The following is a 23,564-nucleotide window of genomic DNA, read 5'->3' as shown; positions in this document are numbered from 1 at the left end:
TGGGGGTCGCCTCGGGGCACCTGGATAAAAAATCTGGCGCTGCTAATATTTACACATTTCTGGTACTGTAATAGCAAAAGCTAGAATTAAACAAGTCAACTTAAGTAGCTTGGCTTGGTTAGCAGTAAGCAGCTGAATGTGTGTGATAGGGTATTGGTGATTGGTATTAGTATTTACTTGGCTGAGCAGGCTAGCCAATCCAAGGTCAGTGTAAATAAGGTTTGCTAACAGACCAAAAGTACTGTACTTTTTTTTTTTTTACATACAATTTTATGAATTTATCTTACGTGAAAAAAGTTCACTGCAGATTCTGTATTACTCACTGTTAAATCCTTTGCTCTAAAGAAAATACTGGGATCATGGGGTGTAGCATCCACCAGCAGGACGCAAGACACTGAATAAAAGAGACTCCCCCTCCAATATTTCAATTAACTTATTACAGAAAAAGGGGAATGGGAAAAGAAAGGGTTAAATAAGTGCCGAAGGGATTTGCCAAAATCGCCTGCTCAGCGTGTGCCATCCCACCGGCGACTTACATGTTTGCCGGTGGGATGGCAATCCGGGGAGATAATCGCCCGCGAACAGGGAGATTTGTCGCGGGTGACTAATCTCCCCGTGTGCCAGAACCCTTAAATGAGCTGAACCTGTACAGATAAAGAATGGTGATGGATATCATCATGAGTGGCCCTGAAGCAGTTATTACAAGTACAATTATTGCAACCCACCAGTATTCAGCTTGCCTGGTTGCTGGCTGACAGCTCTGCTGCTTCCCCTCCTACCTTCCCCCCCAGCAGCCGCTTTCCTGCCCCCCCACAAACTACCACCATCCATTGATCTAATACACCTGATCTCAAAGACCAGCACCCACCCTCCCAGATATGCTGTTTAAAGTTTGCAAGAGAAAATTTATCCTGTAAAGTAGGTCCACTTCAACTATTAGGATAATACTCCCACAATCCCTAGCAGCCACACTGAATGTTGCGTCTCTGGGCAATTACACCCAAACAAGGAATGCAAACTCTTACCTTCCTAGCTCTGTCACCCTTTATTCCAGACTAGATAGTTTCAGCTTAGTGCCAAACAGAAAAAACTTGCACCCACAAAGCCACTGCCATTCCCTGCAAGCAGTCAGCAGCTGCGCACCCAAAGGTGTGACCAGATAGAATGCAGTACCACTGTACTACCTCCCCACATCCATTCCTTGAGTATAGTCAGAGCAGAGGCAATACAATAATTCACTTAATACTCCCACAACCCCCACACACCCAGCCCCCCACTCCCACTCTACACTGCACACACTGCACCTGCCAGCAGATTACACTGTTCCCCCAAAACACTTGGAAAGACTCACCCACTCACATAAACAGTCACTCCCCTAGCACTGGCATTTGGCAGCTTACTTGCATGCTGCTAAGTGCACTGCCACTGCTGCTAACGCAACTAGCTGCCTAGCTTAGTATGTCAGACTCGTAGACTGGACTTGCGTGCTGCTAACCAACAATATTCTAATCTAGCAGGACCCGGACCCAAAACGTCCCGCCCCCGGAGTGTGTTTAAATAGCTTCCATTGCCCGCTGGGTATTGTAGTCTAGTTTCACATAATGCCACAAACAACATCTTAAAGAAAAACTACATTACCCAGCATCCATTGGGTAATGAGAGGCAGTACATGTAGGGTTGCAGAGGACAGTTCGGCGCGCTGCCTGGTAATTAGCATATTTAAAAGAAATAAAAAATAAACATTTGGACGGGATTTGAAAGTCCAAACCCGCGGCACCTTCCAACACTAGCCCAAATCCGTATATTGGCGGGTTTGAACTTTTAAAACCCGCCAATACGTTTTAAAACTAGCGCAATTTGGCTAGAAAACTACCAGCCTGGCAACCCTGGTGTTAATAAAGTTGCATTGCATGTGGGCGGGGCCTATACTGTGACAGGTCAGCGGTAACTCCGGAAACAGAAGAGAGGAAGCGGAGTGGTGCGCATTTCCTTCTGCCTGTCACACATACACATACACACCATTACCAGCCATGCACCGTTCAGGTACCCCGACACTGTCACTCATATTCACTGTCTGAGAGCATGAGCCCGGGAACAAGTCGGCACCAGTAAAGGCCTGCGCAGGTATGTTTGCGAGAGGCAAGCCCTTGTAGTGAGGGTGGGAAGTGAGGTGCTTAGGTCTGGCTGGTGAGGGTCTATGCATGGCAAATTTAGCCCAGACGGCGTTAGATGATGGCATTGGAGGCGTTTGTTTTGGTCCTCCAAATCCTTAGGGGAACTCTTAAAGGGGAGACTGCATATTAAAAGACGTTTTATATATCAAGTGTACATGTCCGGGATGTGCAGCCCCAAGTACCTCAGCTGTTCAACAGCTAGAGTATTGCATAGTGAGTCCATTGGCTGAGATGGGGGCCCCAGCAATCCCGCAAGGGCCCATTTCTCTCTCACGCCCGCCCTGTATGTATGGATCAAAAAAAGGAGCAAAAAAAAACTTTCAGACTTCGAGAGCAAACTTTATAGTCCCTGAATGAACTTATTACTCAGAGTGTTAGTATCAGTAGCTTTGTATTTTCTCACTTGCTAAAAAAGGTATGCAAGCCAGGGCCTGCTGCTTTGGGAAGAATTCTTATATACTTTATTACTGATGAACTTTGGTCATTTTTCAACCCATCTTTATATATATATATATATATATAAGTCCACAGGTATAGCGGTGCACACTGGGAATCCTTTAAAAATTAGCTTTTATTGAAATATATAAAACTTAATACATGGAGAAATAGGTCAACGTTTCGGCCCCCATCTTGGGCCTTTGTCAAGACCTTGACAAAGGCCCAAGATGGGGGCCGAAACGTTGACCTATTTCTCCATGTATTAAGTTTTATATATTTCAATAAAAGCTAATTTTTAAAGGATTCCCAGTGTGCACCGCTATACCTGTGGACTTTATTGAAATTGCTTGAATCGGTAGCATCTGGGTCAATTAGCCATTTGCTAAGGAGTGCTGAACCCTGTATTCTTAGTTACAAAAAAGTAAACTGCTGCATTAAGGTGATTAGAAAGAAATGTTTTGTTGGAGCAAACATGCCTTTTTGGTTTGGTGATAAGGGTGCAAATTGGGGAGGACCATTATGTTTCTATTTTAAAAAGTATTTAAAGCTTGCAGCAAATGCACATGGTCATAAACGGACAAATAAATTAAACAGAGGACCTTGGAGGCAGCAGGGGAGAGGGAAACAAGAATAAACATCAGACTTTGTCCAGGATGGCAGTCATTTCTAGTAACTCAAACAGAAGGATGGAAAGTTGAAAGTTTTGGCAGACATACGAGTCCCCCTATACTGGAAAGAGGCAAGCAATACTGTGTCAAGTACTACAAATACATTTTTCACTGTATCAGTTGTACACACAGTGAGGGTTCTCCAGCACTTGGCAAATAAGATACTTGGTAATTCTTTTGGAGGCTAGAAGCAGAGAATTTCCTGATTGCAAATACATCCCACAGACTTTCTATTGGACAGCCCGGACAGCCCTGGACTATACAAAGGCATATATATATATATGTATATAATACTTAATAACAATATAGTAGAGTCCAAAGCAATTTCTGTAAGATGCTTTGCTGAAGAATTTCTGACATTGCACCTGATGCCTTTCCAAAGGTGGAACTGTTCTGTTGCAACCTGGTACTAGTTGCAAGTGTTACTTAAGTCACATTTCATAGCACAATAGTTTTCTTTTTATCACCAGGACAAGCTCCAGGACATGTATAGTTTAACAACAAATGGTACTTCCTCTTTTATGCTGCCACGTACTATTTGTCTATTTTATTGCTGGAGTTTAAAGGGCAACTAATAGCCAAATAAACTATATTTTGTTCATTTCAAAGAAAGATTGTGCCCAGCACTTGGTTGGGGAATTTACTAGTGCAACATCTTGGTAATAGATTTCAGTAGAGAGATTGTTTTAGTGTGCTTGACAGTCATACATTTATTGTTTAACTTCCTTATAGACCAAGTGCCAGGAGGTCACAGACAGAAGTTCGGCAATTTTAAAGAAAAACTTCATTGCACCAGTTTCAATATCCATAAACAGCTGAACCAGTTTTATACCTATTTTGTGTCTTTCCTTTTCCTTTACCTCCAATACAGACCTGAATGTAATAATTCTATCAAGGATAATTTTCAGTTTTATTTACATTGTCATGGTGTTTTTAAAGGGAAAGTTTACCTTAACTATATTAACTTTTACTGTGATGTAGACAGATATATTCTGCAATAATCTCAATTAGCCTAATTTTTTTATTTTTTTGTTAAAATAAAAAAATAAAATTATTGTTTAATGGCCTTCCAGTTTGTATCTGGTTCCTAGGGTCCAATTTACCCCAGCAATCAAGCAGTTGTTTGGATGAGAGAGATGAATATGAATAGGCGAAAGCCTGAATGAAAATATAAGTATTAATATGTAACAACAATAATTGCATTGCAGTTTCATGTCTGCTGGGGCCAGTGGCCCCCGCTGAAAACTGGAAAAAGTCAGGAAAGGATAACAAATAAAACTATCTATATATTGAAGACCAACTGAAATGGTGCTGAAGCTAGGACACCACATTTCATAACATACAGGGAATGTATTTTAAGTTGTGCTTTTTCCTTCCCTCATCAGGGTAATCACATTATTTGTGTTTAGTGAATATGACACTTGTGAATGTTTGGACAACATCAGATAGCCCTTTCTGTGTTCCCTATGTTTAGTTTAGGTTTTTTGTTTGTTTGTGGCTTCTGTAGTTTGTTTATTTTACATTTTTCGAAGAGCTTTGTTGACACATTTCTCCTTGTTTCAGCCACTTGTTGCCACAGGGAAGAGGATGTTGAAAGTAATTCTGAGGAATGTAGTTTATCCTGAATATATATGTACTTTGGCTGTGGGATGGGCTGATGGAATAAAAGTATAGTTCATACAAGAAGTTGTTGCTGTTTTCCTGGATCATAGGCATCAGGAGAGGATCTTATCAATTTGTCAATGTGGGTCTTGTCTAAAGGCATGTTCTGCGGTAGGTATCTGGCTGAAAGTTTGGGCAGGCCATCAGGAAGGCACCGTATACAGGCCCCCTGTATGGCCTGCCTTATAAGTTCTACAGTATGCAGATGGCGAGAGTTTGGTTTACATTCAGCATGGAGATAATTTGGTGGAACTTTGCTAGTGGTTTAGTGCTTACATCAAGGGTGTGGCCACACCCATTCAGCATTCACTTAAACTGGCTGTCAGAAAATGAAACATGCTTACAATGTTATTTGACCTTACTTAAAAATTAGGCTTTTCTGTCAAATATATTTAAGAATTTTAATATTCTTATCTATCCATTTAAACAATTTAATTTTTATGATTCTTCCCTTTAAATACCTTGTCTGCTTTAAATGGAAGCAGGCCCAGACAGACTGCAATTGCAGTTACAAATAAAACCTTTTAATATGTTTAGTGAATGTAAAAGGGACAGTCATTTATAATTACATTTTGTTTTTTTATTAGGTAAAATGTTTCTTGGTTTAGATCATGTTTAATAATTTATTTGTGAGGTTCTCAACTTAACTTTATTTTTTCTTGGTGCAAACACACATGTGCTGTGAGATGCTGACAGATGTCACCTGGTTTCATAAGGTGATTTATCACAATTCAGTTGCAGTGAAATTTATAAATATGGTTCAGTTGTAAACATTAATTTCTTCAGAATTATTAGGGGGAAGAAAAACTATTAAATATCCACAGTGGTTTAGCTGCAGGTTATTAAAAATGACAGTTCCCCTTTTTTTCATAAAAAAAAAAAATAAAATAGTCAAATAGACTTTCATAAGGGACACACTGCATAATAATATATAATCATGTATATATGACCACTCTAAGTGTTTTTTGTTTTTAGTCAAGAAAGCCTTAGTTAAGAAGAAATATTTCAGTCCATACAATGCGGCACATTCATTAAAGGAACAGTAACATCAAAAAATTAAAGTGTTTTAAAGTAATTAAAATATAATGTGCTGTTGTTCTGCAAAAAACTGGTGTTTTTGCTACAGAAAAGCTACTATATAAATAAGCTGCTGTGTAGCCATGGGGGCAGCCATTCAAGGTGGAAAAAAGGAGAAAAGGCACAGGTTACATAGCAGATAACTAGTAGATAAGCCCCATATAATGGGGGTGCCTTTTCTCCTTTGAATGGCTGCCCCCATGGCTACACAGTAGCATACTTATATAAACTATAGTAGTCTTTCTGAGGCAAACACATCAGTTGTAGCAATGCAGGGCAACAGTACATTATATTGTAATTACTTTTATACACTTTCAATTTTTGGTGTTACTGTTCCTTTAAAGTACGATTGAATCCGAATACAAAAAAATTGTATTTTATCTGTTTTTGTACTGTGCGTATTTTTTGCGACTTATTTGTACCTTGCGAAAATTTGCGCGACATAATCGTATTTGTTGCGTCGAGTATGAAAGTTTTGGATTCATTAAAGCTTGGGCCAGGTTGGAGCTGCAGAGTGCCATTGAGTTCTATGGGAGGCTTCAAAAAACATGCACAGAAGGATCAAAGTTAGAAAGATCGTTCAGATACGAAAATTTTGTGACTTTCGGATCGCCAATACGATATTATCATGACTATTACGTTTTTTTCAAAAGCATTTTCGATCATCAGAAATTGTTGTATCTAATCCGAACTTTACCCATTTCGGGATTCGAACTCCAATATGTACAAAAATGGAGGTGACATACATTGGTGCAGGTTTATCAAACACGGTGTGTAAAAGCAAATTGCTTCTGTGACATTTATTCTCTAGGCCTAAATGAATTAATTTTACTCCTTATTCTTTGTGCCAGTTAGTGGGGTACTTACCGTATATACTCGAGTATAAGCCGAGTTTTCCAGCACTCAAAATGTGCTCAAAAAGGAATCCTCGGCTTATACTCGAGGCAAGTAGTAAGTGCACTTACATGTCTGAGCATCGAGCACTGAGCAGGCACAGCACACACACCCCGAGCCGTACCGATAATGTACACACGTCGGCCGCACCCAACCCCCCCCCCCCCCCGTGTGATGCGCCGCTCACAACCGAGAATGTAAGCACGGCACGTCGGCCCCGTGAAGCTCCGCCCAGAACAGAGAACGTACGCTCGGCACGTCGCCCCCGTGCGATTCGCTGGCCCGTACCGAGATTGTATAAACGCCGCCCGCCCCCAAGCGATGTCGCGAGTGAACTCATGGCACTCCATGCGCACCTTTCATCCCCGGTTCCGAGAATGGACAGATAGCACGTTAGGCGTCCCGGCACCCAAGGTCTGAACAACCCCAGGGTACAAATTCAACACGCAAATGGTACAAACGCAATGGCACTGTCCTGCCAGAGCTCATGGCAGACAAAAACTTTGCTATGCAGGTAAGAGACAAGTACCCGTTATTTTAAGTTTATTGGAATAAGCACGATAAATGTACTGTATATACTCGAGTATAAGCCTAGTTTTTCAGCACCCAAAATGCGCTGAAAAAGTCACCCTCGGCTTATACTCGAGTCGGGTGCCATGGGTCCCTCTAGACTAGCACCCTCTGTCCTTTGTGTGCAAATTAGGCCACCTGCAACCAGACCCTCCAGTGCCCTGGCCTAGGCTCCCACTAGCAATACTGATTTCCCCTTACATCCCTCCGGGACTGGGTCTGCTGCCAGTTTGCCAATGCGCAATGAGCGTGGGGTAGTACTCATATTGTTTTTGTTGACCCTCTTCTCCACTTACAGAGCTAGTTTACTGTTTTTCTTTGAAATATACATTTAAAAACATATACCCCACTGATGCCTCAATTAATGTAATTTTATTGGTATTTATTTTGATTATTGAAACTTAGCAGTAGCGGCTGCATTTCCCACCCTAGGCTTATACTCGAGTCAATAAGTTTTTCCAGTTTTCTTAGGTAAAATTAGGTACCTCGGCTTATATTCGGATCGGCTTATACTCGAGTATATACGGTATGCTGTATTTCTGACCCCTCCATACATATCAGCTAGCTGGCACCACTGCCAGGTGGGCACAGGCCAGAGTCCCACACCTGAACCTGTTAGGTTGTTAGAGGATGCTGGTTGTAGTTCAGTAATGGCTGTAGGAAGGATAAAGGATTGCAAACACAGCCCTGATCTGCAGTATGGTGTGTGGGCAGGACAGGTTGCAGTTCCGTCAGCGACTAGATGTAAAATTCCTAATGTGATATTTTATGGCCAGCAATCAAAGTCATTTGTATAGCAGCAGCAGGAATAGCCTCCACCCGCTATTAACTACCAAAAGTGATTAATAAAGTAACAGAAGCAGTGGACTCTGCCAACTAACAAGTATGGAGACCCAGTTAAAACAAATTGCTCATCTATATAGATCACTTGACCACACCTCTTTTTTGTCTACATCTGTCCAGTTGATGATGACCCCTGTGGCTCCATAAAGTAGAGTAAGTCCTGTGCCAACTGGTCAGAGTTACATTAGCAGCTTAATGCTGTTCTGGCCAGAGAATGTATTCATGTAACAAGTGCCGGTGATTTACACTAATTAGTCCATTTGAGTGTCCTTTTAATAAAAAATGTATTGAAACTTAGCAGTAGCGGCTTCATTTGCCACCCTAGGCTTATACTCGAGTCAATACGTTTTTCCAGTTTTCTTAGGTAAAATTAGGTACCTCGGCTTATACTCGGATCGGCTTATACTCGAGTATATACGGTATTTAACATGCTGTATAACTGGTCAGAGCGTTCTTTAAAGGTTCTTCCTGCTATGTTAGGGGTGATATTGCTGCCTAATGCTTAGGTGAATGTAGGCCTGCAAGACAATATTCATCACTGCAAGGATGACCTCAGAGGATAGTGATGAGCAAGTCAGCCATTGTTGAACCATATTGTTGTGGTTTCTAACCCTGTGCTAAGCCAATGACCGTATTTTCCAACCAGACCCTCCCCTACCCCCTCTGGTTATGTTACAAATGAGCGGGATTGGTGTACTGCATTAACGGGAAGAGCGATTTTAGCACAATTTGAGATTTGGTCTGCAGCAATCCAGAGCCCACACCTGGGTCTCCGTTTCTCAGCCCAAACCTGCCTGACTACAGGTGGTTTCTCTTAAATGGTTTGCTAGAAAATGTTCCACCCAGGTAAATGGGCCCAGAGAACAAAATAGGTTATTGCTTAGGCTGTTTTATGATTTTAATTAAGTGTGCAGTGTTTGTCTTCAAATAATATGGTAATATTTAGGTTTCCATGCTTCAATAATTTTATTATGTCGTGATCTGTGAATGCTGCTTAATAAAAGCACACATTGGTCAAATCTCAACTTGATGAACTGTTCTTGGCTGAACAATGTGTACTGAAGCACAAAACAGATAAATGAATTACTGGGCATATGGCAAAGAGCGAGGGCACTTTGCTGCAGTTTACGTTGCATTATATTGTAATAGGTTTACACAAACCGTACTAAATCAAGTAGTGTTTTTTTTTTTCTTTACAAAATGCTATGCGTACCGTGTTTTCCCGAAAATAAGGCATCCTCCAAAAGTAAGGCACCCCCCCCTTTTCATCCCCCCCCCGGAAAGTAAGGCACCCCCCGAAAATAAGACACCCATCTGGAAGCCGTCTAGCGATGCGACTTCCTGTTTCCCCTGTGCGCTGCCTGCGTGGTCTCTCTCGCGCCGTTACCATGGAAGCCGTCTAAGCCATGCGACTTCCTGTTTCCCCTGTGCGCTGCCTGCGTGGTCTCTCTGGCGCCGTCGCGCCATCATAACACATTGAGTGGTGACGTCGCAATGGCGAGAGAGAGACCACGCAGGCAGCGCACAGGGGAAACAGGAAGTCGCATGGCTTAGATGGCTTCCATGATGACGGCGCGAGAGAGACCAAGGTACCGGTAAGAACGAGAATGTTACACAGGAGGATAAGAGGACACAGAAATAACAGAGGGGGCAATAAAAAAAAGGCACACGAGGATCAAAGGGGGCAATAAAAAAAAAAGGCACATGAGGATCAAAAAATAAGACATCCCCTGAAAATAAGACCTAGTGCATATTTTGGAGCTTAAAAAAATATAAGACAGTGTCTTATTTTCGGGAAAACACGGTAGAAATGCAGCCACACATTTACATTTTATTTTGTGCCGGTATTTAATTTCAAGTATAAATTGTCTCTTATTATACCCGTTTTTTAGATTACAAATTAAGACTTTTTAAGATAATATATATAAATACATGTTTTCTATGCTTTTTTTTATTTTTTTATTTTTTTAAATAAATGTATTGTTACTTCCATTGAGAGAAGTAGAGAGCAATAATTATAGCTAGTGTGAATAGCTCCCCCCCCCAACTTTTATTTGGAGATTACCAAATACACTTAAAAAGACAATAAGGTCTTTGCCAAAAGCATTTTTATGGTTGTGAAAAAAAATAGTAGTGATATCATTTGTTTCTTCCTGTTTTGCATTATTGTGCTGCCATTGTCCAAGTTTAAGATACATCAACAAAACCTGTACAGGTATGGGACCTATTATCCGTAAAAAATTGGAATTATTTGCTTATAAAGATTTACCCTTAAAATACAGGAAAGATAAGAAGAACAGTTGTCTGAAGGAATTGCTTACTGTTGTGGAAGATAAACTGAAACAGGGCCAGTATAGCCAATATTTAGGGGCACATTTACTAATCCACGAATCCCGAACGGCAAAAATTCGTATTGAAAATGAAAATTTCTGAACTTTTTCGTCGACGTTGCGACTTTTTCGTATTTTTCACGACTTTTCGTCACAAATTTTTCATATTGAACGATTGTAAACGCCAGGAAAACCTTTCTGACTTTAATCCTTCAGTGCATGTCTGCATGGGCTCGATCAGTGCACTTGCGCATGAAAGAACGTTCGTTGTGCAACGAACGTTCTTTCGTTCAATCCGAAAATTTCGGTAAGGTGACGAAAAGTCTGGGAAAAAACGAAAAAGTTGTGACGGCGACGAAAAAGTCGCAAAAATACAGATCATTACGAAAAAAACGCATTCGGACGCCTTCGGAGCGTTTGTGGATTAGTAAATGTGCCCCTTAGTATTTGGTCCACTTTATGAAAACTGTTGGACAGCATTCCTCAAGGATCTTAGACTATAAAAAATGTGTACTTTACAGTTACAGTAAAATCCTGTTGTTATGATTGTCTGAAGACTGTGTGAAGACGGCGTAAGTTAAATAAGAAGATAAAACAATGGCCACTTATTATAATACTATTGCCTGCATCATTGTAATGTAGTCTTCTAAGGAAACATGCTGTTTATGGGGATTTATTGCTGTGCTTTTTCTTTAGCGTTCCACAGCAATCAAACCACCACATGTACCATTAGTATAAAGACTGAGGAGATCAGTCTTAATCCCTTTCTATTCTTTCTATTCATTCTATAGACATTGTTTACATTTGGCATATGCCCTTTTAGACTGAACAAACTGGTTTGGCAACATGTTCTGGTAACATGTATTTTTCTTCAGTCTTATACTATAAAATATTACGCGGAAGTATAGTTTCCTTTGTCTTGTACATTTGTTACTTCTTTACAAATCAGTAAGGGTTGGTCCTTTGTTAGCTATTAACTTTTTTAACCTTTTGAGTTTAGGTAAGAAGTCGAAAGTGCCCACAAGTAGGTCTTAATTTAGTAGTGCACAATGCATGATTGTCTTAATCTGTCCTCACCGTCCGTAGGTCAAAAATGAATCATTTCCATTTCATGTTATGCCAAAGACTATGGCTGACAAACTGTTTAGTGTGCATACTCAATAAAGGAGCAAGCATCAAATGATGGCAAACTGAACATAATATACAAATTCATCCACATTTAATTGCTAATGTAACATAAACACCCCATAAAGTATCTTTGAAAGAGTACTAAACCCTTTGAAAATGTTCTTTACATTTACCACTCTTGCATAGTTAATAATTGTCCACTTCCCTTGTCTCTGAAAACTCCTTACTTTGCAGCCGCCATTTTGATTGCCTGTACTTTGCCGTGCGGGTTTTTTTTTTTTTTTTTCCCTCAGTCGTCTGGCTTCATGCAAGCCTCTGCGCATGTGCTTTCCTGCGAAGAGCATTTATTGTGCATGACAGTGTCGGTGAGAGCTGTGATACATGTATGCTGCTGCTTGAAATGCAGGGCTGACAAGAGGAAGGACCATCTGGAATTGTGTATCTGACCATCTCAAATATTACAAAACATGGGTTTAGTTCTCCTTTACTAGGAAGTGGCCTGCAGATATAGGTTTAAACATTTCCAGTTAACAATTTGGGGGGATAATACATGGACAATAGTTAACCTAAAATAAATAGTCCATTGCAATGTCCATTGCAGTAATTTGACTAGAATTTGGGTACAGTTTATGCCCTGTAAATTATTAGATTGTTATGTAAACCATTTAAGGAAAAAAACACAAAAGAAAGATAAAGCATACAGTTATATTTATCACCTGATAAAAGGCATGAATACTTGTGCCGAGAGTAGTCTATGTAGTGTGTCTATGCTTTCCACACTGCCTTTGTAGATTCAGGTAAAGGAGGGGGGGTTCATTCTTACATAAATGGGGGTATTGTGGAATAGCATGGGAGTTCTGGATTAAAGTGGTAATTATATTACCTATTATTATATATTTCTGTTAGGCATGAAAATTTGGTATTCACCATTATTACTTATTGCATTGTGGACTGTGTCTACTAAAGGATTGGCATTTTCTTTGCAGGGTATTTGGGCCACAATGATTCTGATTTTGCATCCCCTGGAGAACTTGAAGTCCTACATCAGTAGCCGGCCACCTCTGGTGATTTTCATGGTTAGTGTAAGTGGAATGGCCATAGCCTTCCTGACACTTGGTTATTTCTTCAAAATGAAAGAGATCAAGTCACCGGAGATGACTGAGGTATGCTATCACCTAAAATTTAGACCATTTGTAGATTCTAGAAACTGACCAACTTGCCATATAGCCTTTTAAAGCACTAGACTGGCAAAGCTAAAACTTGTTTAACAAACCAGTTTTCTTCTAATACATTAGTAGTGCAAGGAGTACATTTTGAAGCAAGTACCTTTAATGAAAGTGATTTTATGCACAACTTACTGCACAGAAATTGCAGGGACCTTAACTGCACTTGTGGACATACATGCACATGCTTATAATCTATATCTATAATCTCTAGGACAAGAATCTTGAACTATAAATTATTTTGGATAATCTTGCCAGTTGGAATCTAGTTTTTTTAATGCACTGAAAATCCCTGGTTAATGTGCATGGGCCTATTTTCCATTGGGGTAGTGGTTTCCATTGGTTAGATCAGTGCTGTCCAACTTCTGTTGTACCGAGGGACGGAATTTTTCCGACCTACGTGGTGGAGGGCCGATAATGGAAGCCAGTTTTGACCACTCCCCTTTTTGAAACCGCACCTACTTGAAACCACACCCATGTTATCACATGGCCATACCCATATTAATGGTTGTAGTACAGCAAAAACCTGCCATACTCTGCCTGCCCTACCCTGCCTGTGTGTGCCATACTCTGCCTTCCCTACCCTGCCTGTGTGTGCCATACTCTGCCTTCCCTACCCTGCCTGTGTGTGCCATACTCTGCCTTCCCTACCCTGCCTGTGTGTGCCATACTCTGCCTTCCCTACTCTGCCTGTGTGTGCCATACTCTGCCTTCCCTACCCTGCCTGTGTGTGCCATACTCTGCCTTCCCTACCCTGCCTGTGTGTGCCATACTCTGCCTTCCCTACCCTGCCTGTGTGTGCCATACTCTGCCTTCCCTACCCTGCCTGTGTGTGCCATACTCTGCCTTCCCTACCCTGCCTGTGTGTGCCATACTCTGCCTTCCCTACCCTGCCTGTGTGTGCCATACTCTGCCTTCCCTACCCTGCCTGCATGTGCCATACTTTCACTGTGTTTGCCATTCTTGGCTGGTTTGTGCCATACTTGGCCTGTGTGTGCCATACTCTGCCTGTGTGTGCCATACTCTGCCTTCCCTACCCTGTCTGCATGTGCCATACTTTCACTGTGTTTGCCATTCTTGGCTGGTTTGTGCCATACTTGGCCTGTGTGTGCCATACTCTGCCTTCCCTACCCTGTCTGTGTGTGCCATACTCTGCTTGCCCTGCCCTATGATGCCTGTGTGTATGGCACACAGGCAGCCTACAGTGACACAATGCTGGCACTGCTCCAACAGTCTGCACAATAACTATATATTAAAAAACTTTTTAATTGCAGTACCACCTCAGTATATGTTCTTTTTGTAGTGTGCAGGGTGTATTTGTGGGTTTCTACTGCTCCTGAGGTGTGAACAGGGGAACAATATGGGTGATTACAGCCTGAGCCTGAGGTGTGAACACTGCAGGGGGTGAACAATGCAGAGATTAAAAGGTGTGAATAACACAGGGAATTACATATTTAAACAATACAGCCTGATTGCAGCCTGAATCTGAGGTGATAACCATGCAGGGGGGGCAGTTAATCACAGTACTGATACCATTTAAAGCTTACACAAGAGTAAGCCATCAAAGCAGCCAGACAGGTGGGGGGCCACACAGAGGGGGGTCGCGGGCCGCCAGTTGGACAGCACTGGGTTAGATTAATATAGCCTAGTTGTAGTAATCTTATCTATCTTGTCTTGTGTTTTGTTATTGGCCCTTACATAAATGTCAGCAATACAAAAATTTAAATAATATAGGCATTCTGCCCACTCAAATTTATTTTGGTATATTTGAAGGAAATATATAAGGTCGTCTTGGCAAAAATGTATCCACAGCTGTTGCATGAAAAAATCCCATTCTTTAAAGTTTGTTGCGTCAAAAGGCAGTACTTGTGCTCTGCTTGTTCCATTCCTCCCACTGTTTCAAACTGCGAACAGCGTGCCTGTTATCACAGGCGAACCCTGAAGTTACCACCACCTTCCCACAGCAGCTTGCATCAGTTGCCACAACACATTAGATGCTGCTTCTAATAAGTTCTGACAGACAGTATTTTAGATCCGGAAGTGACACCATCCAGAAATTCAACATTAGCCCCTCCTAGTAACCAGGTATTGACAGCAATTAACAGGGCAGCAGGAAGCCTCTAACTGTATAAAGGATACACTTGAGTAATATTGACTCATTTCTTTTACTGAACAATCGTACTTAACTAAATCAACAATATTCTCCGAATGCCACAAATTCCAAAAAGATTTATTCATTTAATTGAACAGACTTCAGAGTTAAATAAACTTTAAGAAGACAATAATTCTTCAGCAACAACCTTTCCAAATAAAGCTTTTAAACCTCTCACAAAATCTTTCTTTCTTCAAAGAAGACCTAAAAAAAAAATCTACAGTTATTTTACCAAAAAACTTGTGGTGTATGGTTAAAGATTTGTCATACCGTATTCATATTAATATTTTATATTGTAAACTGATCAAATGTGATCAATTGATCAACTCAAAACACCTTTCCAGTTATTATTACCCTATTTCCTCCCAGCAACTGAAAATGCTATGTGAGGATCACTGATTCCAGCAATCAAAATATCAGACTGTGAGGCTTTAATGTTGTTAATATTATTGCATATATTTCTGTTCTGTATTTTTCTGTTCGTCTGTTCTGGCTTCCCACCTGGTGCCTGATTGCTAGGTTTATTAAGCCCTAGAAACCAGTTTAAATTCCAACCTTCAGACACGCATAAAAAAAAATGTAAATTATTTACTGCTATCAACACCATATTTAAATGTTACATTTTAACTTGTTCTACCCCTTTAAGCATTCTTTGCTTCATCTTTAGGACTGGAACACCTTTCTCCTGAGGTTTAACAATCTTGACTTGTGTGTATCTGAGAATGAAACTTTAAAACATTTTTTGAATGAAACCACCCCTCCTGAAAGCACAGTAACTTCTGGTCAAGCAAGGTCATCCACACAAACTCCACAAGCTCTAGAAGACTCTGGACCCATAAATATTTCTGTGGCAATTACCTTAACTTTAGATCCACTAAAACCCTTTGGAGGATATTCCCGTAACATCACGCACCTGAGCTCTACAATTTTTGGCCATCAGATTGGTCTTTCAGGTATCCAATCACGTTTTTTATTCATTGAATTATTCTGAGCACTATTTTCCACTGGGAGTAATGTGTTCAGTTAGTTTGTTCCTCTCTCATATGGAATATTAACTACACTTGTGTCTGGGATAAAATAGCATTCATCAGTTGTATAACTAGAAGTAATTTATTACATCGCTCATAGCTTGGTAATGCTTTAGCTTTACTCTGCAGTGTTTGTGTTGATATGTGTTCTTTCTGTCAACATTTTAACGTCACAAAGAAGGCACTGACAAAATCTATGGCATGCCCACCCATAGTAACAGCTGAGACTTGCTCATGAATGCTGCAGATGACTTAAAAGCTTATATGGACGTTTTAGTACAAGGATGGGACCCCGATGGTCTTCCCCAAATAATTTCTAGCCAAAAATTGGCCAGGTGTCGAACAATATTTATTCTCCCGTTGGATTGGGGAAAGCAATGGCTTATTAATGCAGTTCTCGCTCTGATAGCTCCTATACAGTACCCTAGGCCTAGGGCCAAACAATCCAATATTGCCCACCTTAGGTTGATGCATCAGCAGAAAGATACACTCATCAGCAGATCCTACTGTGTATGGCCACCTTTGTGGCCATAAGTTGTGTGCTTATTTGCTGGATACAAGTTATGATATCAGTTCACAAAAACAATTATAGAATGTTCAGTAAATTTTGTATGTAATTACATAATTTAGTTCTAATAGAAGCTATTTATATAAGATTTAGCCAGCCTTCTGTCAACATATTTTGTAAAATGTGTTATCTGCTCTCTTGCATGCTGGTATTCTTACCAGCTACTAACTTCATAGTGTTTCTTGTTGCCACTGATGGGAGGAAGGAGATCAGCTGTTAGAAAAATAAGCTGTAATCATTGGTAAGAGGGTGGTATCTAAACAAATTCTAAAAACATTTTATTTTCCTTATAAGGCAGAGATTCCCATGAAGAGATGAATATTACGTTTACTTTGCCTGCTGCATGGAACTCTGATGACTGTATTGTCCATGGGCACTGTGAACAGGTGGTATTTACTACATGTATGACTGTCACAGCAGCATCCAGTGTGTTTCCAGTCACAGTGTAAGCATCTCTTTAATACATGATCTTGTATCAGATAAATTACGTGGTCTAGGCCACAGCATAGAAGGCTTACAAACCTTGTTTACATTTTGGCTTTACCTTTCTGCATTGTAGTCAGCCTCCTCACTGTATTCCTGAGACATACAGCAATGCTTCTTTGTGGTACAAAATCTTCACCACTGCTCGTGACTCAGGGACAAAGTATGCACAAGATTATAATCCCTTCTGGTGTTACAAGGGAGCAGTCGGCAAGGTGTACCATGCTTTAAATCCCAAACTCACAGTGATTGTTCCAGAGGTAAGTGCACTTGCTGAGCCTTTGCATGGCAATTATGTCTATATCTTGGTAAATGTCTCTAAATGCATAGCATAACGTAGTAATTTATAAAGCAGAGCATCTTTCCCTTTTTTGAACAGTTTTTACTGTTATTTATGAGTCTTTTTTTCCTGAAATAAAAAGATAAAACTTTGATCCTATGCTGATTTATATAAAGCCTCTTCAGTAAATCTTTCATCTTCCTGTGTTCTGTATTGAACAGCAACTGTTTCAAACTGGAGTAGATGGCTGATGAGCATAAACAGCATACTAAAAGGTGTGAGCAAACACTAAATCTAGAAATTGTGTTGACTATTTGTGTGATTGTACTCCGTTTTTAATTAAAAAAGCAGGAGCCTTTGGCCTTTATACATACAATTCAATCCAAGGCTATACCTGGGCTACTATTATCTATTGACCTAAGTAAAGCCTTCGACTCATGGCCGTATCTACACTACATACTAGATAAATGGGGCTTTAAACAGAAATTCCAACATGTCCGCATTATACAACCACCCTCAAGCATATGTTAGATGGGGCCCATACTGTAATGATCCCTTTTTAATATCAGGAGGTACGAGGCAAGGCTGCCCATTATCCCCGATTTTGTTTATTTTGGCCCTTGAACCATTGGCTGCACAAATCCGAAACAACATAATTATAATGGGCCTAAAAATAGATTCAGTCCACCACAAATTATGCCTTTTTGCGGATGATATTCTATTACTAATAACTAGACCGCTTACCCCCTTACCCAATCTGATAGATATATTCAACAAATTTGCAAAACTTTCAGGACTCAAGATAAACTATACTAAAACCTGTGCGGTGAATATTAATCTCCCTGACCTTACAAATTAAGCTCCTTCAACTGAATTTTGATTTTTAATGGCAATCAACATATTTAAAATACCTGGGTGTTAAAATAACCCCACATTTACAAGACCTCTATAACAGTGGTTCCCAACCTTTTTTGCACCACGGACCGGTTTCAAGCAAGACAATTTTTCCAAGGACCGGGGATGGGGGGTGCGGCGCAACTAGTGCTAGTTAAATTTTATATTGTGCGCTTTACTATTAATATTATTATTACATACAGCTTAATAAAGTACTTTGGTCCTTGTTGTAATCAGTAGAAATCTTCCTGGGCTTCCCATAGCTATTGTCATGGCTGTGTAACGCATCAGGGAGTTGGGATCCCAAGTAATTGGGACCAGAGGTGGCCCGGTTCAGCATAGCCCACGGCCCGGCACCGGTCCCTGGACCGGTGGTTGGGGACCCCTGCTCTATAAGACTAACTATCCTCCCCTGTGGAAAAAGGTAACTAAAGATTTATAGACATGGATGAAACAGGATATTTATTGGATTGGCCGTATACATGCAGGTAAAATGATTATTTTACCTCAAGTACTTTATTACTTTAGAACTTTACCAAAATCTATACTAACTCAGATATCAAAAAGCTACAACAACAGGTCATGAAATTTATATGGAACTTTAAACCTTCCAGGGTTTCTAAAGCGACAATGCTACCACCAAGACAAAAGGGAGGCTTAGGTGCTCCATATTTCGGTAAAAACTTTCAGGCAGCCCAATTATCATCCATCCCCCTGATGTGTGCCACCCCTCCTCCAAAATGGGTGACCATGGAGGAAACATTTACCAGCCCGGTAAAGCTGACAGCAACCTTATGGCTACCCTATGTACACAGACAGGATGGTTTAACTCCCATGTTAGAACAGACACTTAGCATATGGGACAAGATAAAACAGAGCAACACTATTCTCTCCTCATTACCCAGCAGTTCCAATACTTGGAAACCCTGGGTTCCCACCAGGACTAAACAAGGAGTCCTTCCAGTGGTGGGAGGCTAAAGGTCTCACAGTATTGTGACACCTGTATGGAATTTCTGGCTCCTTAAATTGGGACAGATACCAACAACTATATTCTTCTCCCCCGGGAGAACTTTTCAGATTTATGCAGGTGCAACACTACTTGAAATCCAAATTTAAACGTACAAGGGTACCACCTTCCACATACCTAGAAACTATATGTACAAAATACCCATACTCAAAAGGAGTGCTCTCAAGACTCTATAATATTCTCTCTAAGACCAGCCTCCCACCAACCTTACCCTACGTAAAAGATTGGGAAAAAGACCTGGGTCAAACAGTAGAGGAAAAAAAAATGGCTTCAAATATGGGATCAAACAGCACATAACTCAATACCTCCCTGCTTGAGGCAGAATACAAGGTTTTACTACGTTGGTACCTGGTCCCAACTAGACTCCATAAAATTAACAACCAATGTAACCCACAATGCTTTAGAAACTGCGGAGGTGAAGGCACAGTGTATCACATATGGTGGCAATGTCCCAGGGTACAGAGATTCTGGACCAGATTCTACGAAATTATATTTTCAATTACAGGTATAAACCTGCTTAAATCTCCAGAACACGCACTACTGGGAAGGAAAAACCCCAATAAAAACAAATATGCAAGGTTGTTAATAAACCAAATCTTTACAGCAGCTAAATTAACAATAGCCAGAGCATGGAAATCTCCATTCTTGCCCATACCACTAACTAAAAAATAAGATTAACTGGATATTTGTTAATGAAACATTAACTAGTATTCTTAATGACCGGCAAGAATGGTTCAAAAAAGTGTGGGCCCCATGGGTACAATATTCTACTCCCCCAAGTTAAACCATTCCTTCACCTTCCATATAAGATAAAAGGAAATCTGAATGATGGGTCCTTTCAGTAGAATGTTCCCAAGGGATATATGGATGAGGCAGAACTGAAACAAAAAAGGAAAACTTACAGGTACAACCCGGATTCCAGAGAGAAGAAAACAGAGGCATTCCAACAAGATTTGTTTGATTTAATTTTTTCCCTTTTGTTCCAATTTCTTGACTTTTATTTCTTACTTCCCAGCAAGTCTGAACTCTGAGAAAGCAAGACCCTGACTTGCTCACCTCCCCACCCTCACCTTCCTTTTCCCACCCTACCCTCAGCCTCTCTCCCTTACCCCTCCCCTTAAAGAATGAAAAATAACAACTATATGTGGTTGATAAATGAACAGTTTATTGATGTAATAAATGCAACTCCATATAACATTGATAATACTGTTATGCAACTATCATTCTCAATACAAAAGTTAAAAAAAAATCTGAGTCCAGAATAATTTTTTGTGGAAAATATAATGAATAACATTTACATCTTTAATAAAAGGCAGAAGGTGTAATACATTCATTATCTAACACCTGTTCTTATAAACTGTTTGCCAGTTAGATTCTGTGTGTTATTTATGCTCATCTGTCATCTGCCATTTTTTCCCAGTTTCTGTACAAAACTGAACACAGTCTGTACTGTTAGCACCTTTAATTTTGTACAGAATCCTTGTGTAGCACTGATACTCAGAGTGACTGCAAAGTGTGTCATGCATTTATTCTGCTGCAAAACATCTATGCATTGCCCATTCCTGATTCTGCCACGCACAAGAGCACACTCTGTACCTCTGCATGTTTGGGCCCTGACAAACAGCCATGTTTAATTTAGAGGTAACAAATAATTTAGATTGCAATGACAAGCTGCCCAACTGACCAAATTATGATGTTGCCTTCTGGTTTTCAAATTACATTGCTAAATATTTAACATTTATAATGTTACATATTCTTCATTTTGCCTAATGTTATTGCTGTTACATAGATATGTTATACAATTCTATGCTAACCAGGATTCTGTCTCTGAAATATGATTAAATGTGGTAGCCCTTGGCTATTTAGCAATTGAAAATACACCGAGATTAAAGCAGCAGCAGTGAGCCTTATTTGTTCATGTCATTTTTTGTGACTACAGGATGACCGTTCGCTTATAAACCTGCACCTGATGGACACAAGTTACTTCCTTTTTGTGATGGTCATCACCATGTTCTGTTATGCAGTGATTCGAGGAAGACCAAGTAAACTAAGACAAAGCAACTCTGAGTTCAGCCCTGAAAAGGTATCGATGCTTACATTAACATAATATAGTATGGTCAGATTTCTCCATTTTAGTGACTTAATGTGGGTTCAAATGGCATAGTCTGCATAGGATTTAAGGATAACTATTAAATACTTTCCCTGGCATAGGAACACAGAAGTTTAATGCAGATAGCAGGGCCATGTTGTGATTGATCCTGTGTTAACTTTATTTACATGAAGTAAGCAGAAGTACTTTGAGGTCAGATGATTAAAAGCTTGGCTCAGATGTATTGTATGATGTGAAACATTGAAGGGGCATTGCATAGGTATAGGTATTCTTCTATGATAAACTCACATGTATATTAAAAAGTTTGCCCCGGAGCAGTAACCCATAACAATCAGTAAAATAAGATTTTTGTTTTTAAACCAGTGAACAGTAAATGCTACCTGCTGATTGGTTGCTATGGGTTACTGCTCCTGGGCAAATTTTTATTACATAACCCCACTGACTAGATAGATTTGTTTTTGTTTTAATAGTTAACTTTTGTGTCTTGTTCACAGGTTGCCCTGTCTGATGCATAACCTTCCCATTTTTTACTGTGAGCAGATAAATGTGGAGTCATTGCTTGTTGACGCCACTTGAAGAATCTGGCCTCCTTTGGGGAAGGAGAATCCTCTTGCAATGTTGGTTTGTTCCAACCAAAGACATTTCAAGTGCCTGTAACTGATTTGTACATATTTATAAATAGGTACATTTAAAGAGGCTTGATGCACATACCCTGCATTGCAGGAATTTGTATGTTACACCTTGTACCTGTGGACTAGCTGTCTTTTACTTGTGTAGATATGTTTAGTGGCCAGGTAGGATGGATGGTGAAAACCTTCTGCAAGGTGGCAATGAAAGAAGACAAGGACCATGTTTTTCCCAGTGTCTCTAGCAAAACTGCAGTTTTCTGTTTCTGTAGCAGGTAAAATAAATTGCTACCAAAAGGTAAAACATACATTGCTTAATCAAAGAGGTCATCTGTTCTTCAAAAAGATGTTCCATATACATTAGGAACCCATCTATTTGAAAGACATCTTATTGCATTGCCTATTAATTTATGTTAAATAACATCCAGAATGCCCTCATTTAAATTTGGAAACCGACCTAGGATAATATGGTTTTACTGGCATTCAGTTATATTTAGGCACTTGGCTACAAAAACAGTAGTTCTGCCAGCTTTACATTCTACGTAGAGAGGCTTTCAGTGGGTAAATGGATAATTCTGGTTTCCAGTCTGTACATAATATGTTCCCATTATTATGGCATCAGAGTAAAATTATACTGAAGAGTCTCAAGTTTTGCTATGAAAGCTTAAAATGGGTATAATGGCACAGTTTCCTCAGCACCAGAAGATGTAATTTAGAGCTGAGAGTTCAGGGCTCCTGCTCTAAAGAACCACCAGAATCAGATGGTTCATTCTGAACATGGTACCAGTAGGTATTTAGTAAGATAATTTTTACTTGGCTGGGTGTCGGTAGGTCCTACTGAAAAATGTTTCTTTCATAGTCACTCCAAGTTCATCTGTAAGATCTTCAATGTTTCATCATTTACATGACAAATCATTGCTGCTTTTTTTGTTTCCAGTGCATATGATTCCATGACACATTTGTTTGAATTGAAATTGGATTGCTTAGATATGTTGCTCTCCAGGTTCATATGAAATGCTGTTTGGTTTCTGAATAAATCTATCCTGCTACTGTGGATAATTACTTTTTTAACAAAAAAAGGGTGTATTTGCTTCAAATTACAGTGAATGTGTTGGAAACATTGACTGATGTGGGTCCTTCAGCTGGCTGTCTTTACAAAGTGTCTAGCACTGGAACGTGCAATCTCTATGGCATCCATATGCATGATATAGGTAGCCTTAGAAAACCCGCTCCGAAAAAATTATCATCCCTAAAATAAGCAAGCAGTGGGCACCGGGTCCCCGTGCAAAAAACCTTTTTGGCACACCCAGCAACCCCTACATCACTTCTGCAGACACATGTTCCATAGAGCAATGCAGCTTCCCTACCTCACGGTTACCCTAGCAACAT

General features: G+C 40.1%; 1 protein-coding gene across 1 annotated transcript; it reads left to right on the top strand.

Annotated features, from left to right (window-relative positions):
* Positions 1–2,000: 2,000 nt before the first annotated feature.
* On the top strand, positions 2,001–23,229 carry tmem248 (transmembrane protein 248). The gene is given in 7 exon segments (NM_001007493.1): positions 2,001–2,124; positions 12,771–12,947; positions 15,827–16,112; positions 17,050–17,200; positions 17,315–17,498; positions 21,379–21,522; positions 22,044–23,229. Coding segments are annotated over 6 exon segments (948 nt in total). The 5' UTR covers positions 2,001–2,124; positions 12,771–12,785; the 3' UTR covers positions 22,065–23,229.
* The last annotated feature ends 335 nt before the right edge of the window (positions 23,230–23,564 follow it).

This window comes from Xenopus tropicalis, chromosome 2, assembly GCF_000004195.4.
Source record: "Xenopus tropicalis strain Nigerian chromosome 2, UCB_Xtro_10.0, whole genome shotgun sequence".
NCBI lineage: Eukaryota > Metazoa > Chordata > Amphibia > Anura > Pipidae > Xenopus > Xenopus tropicalis.
The sequence above is the reverse complement of the archived record's forward strand: the minus strand, read 5'-3'. Positions and strand labels throughout refer to the sequence as shown.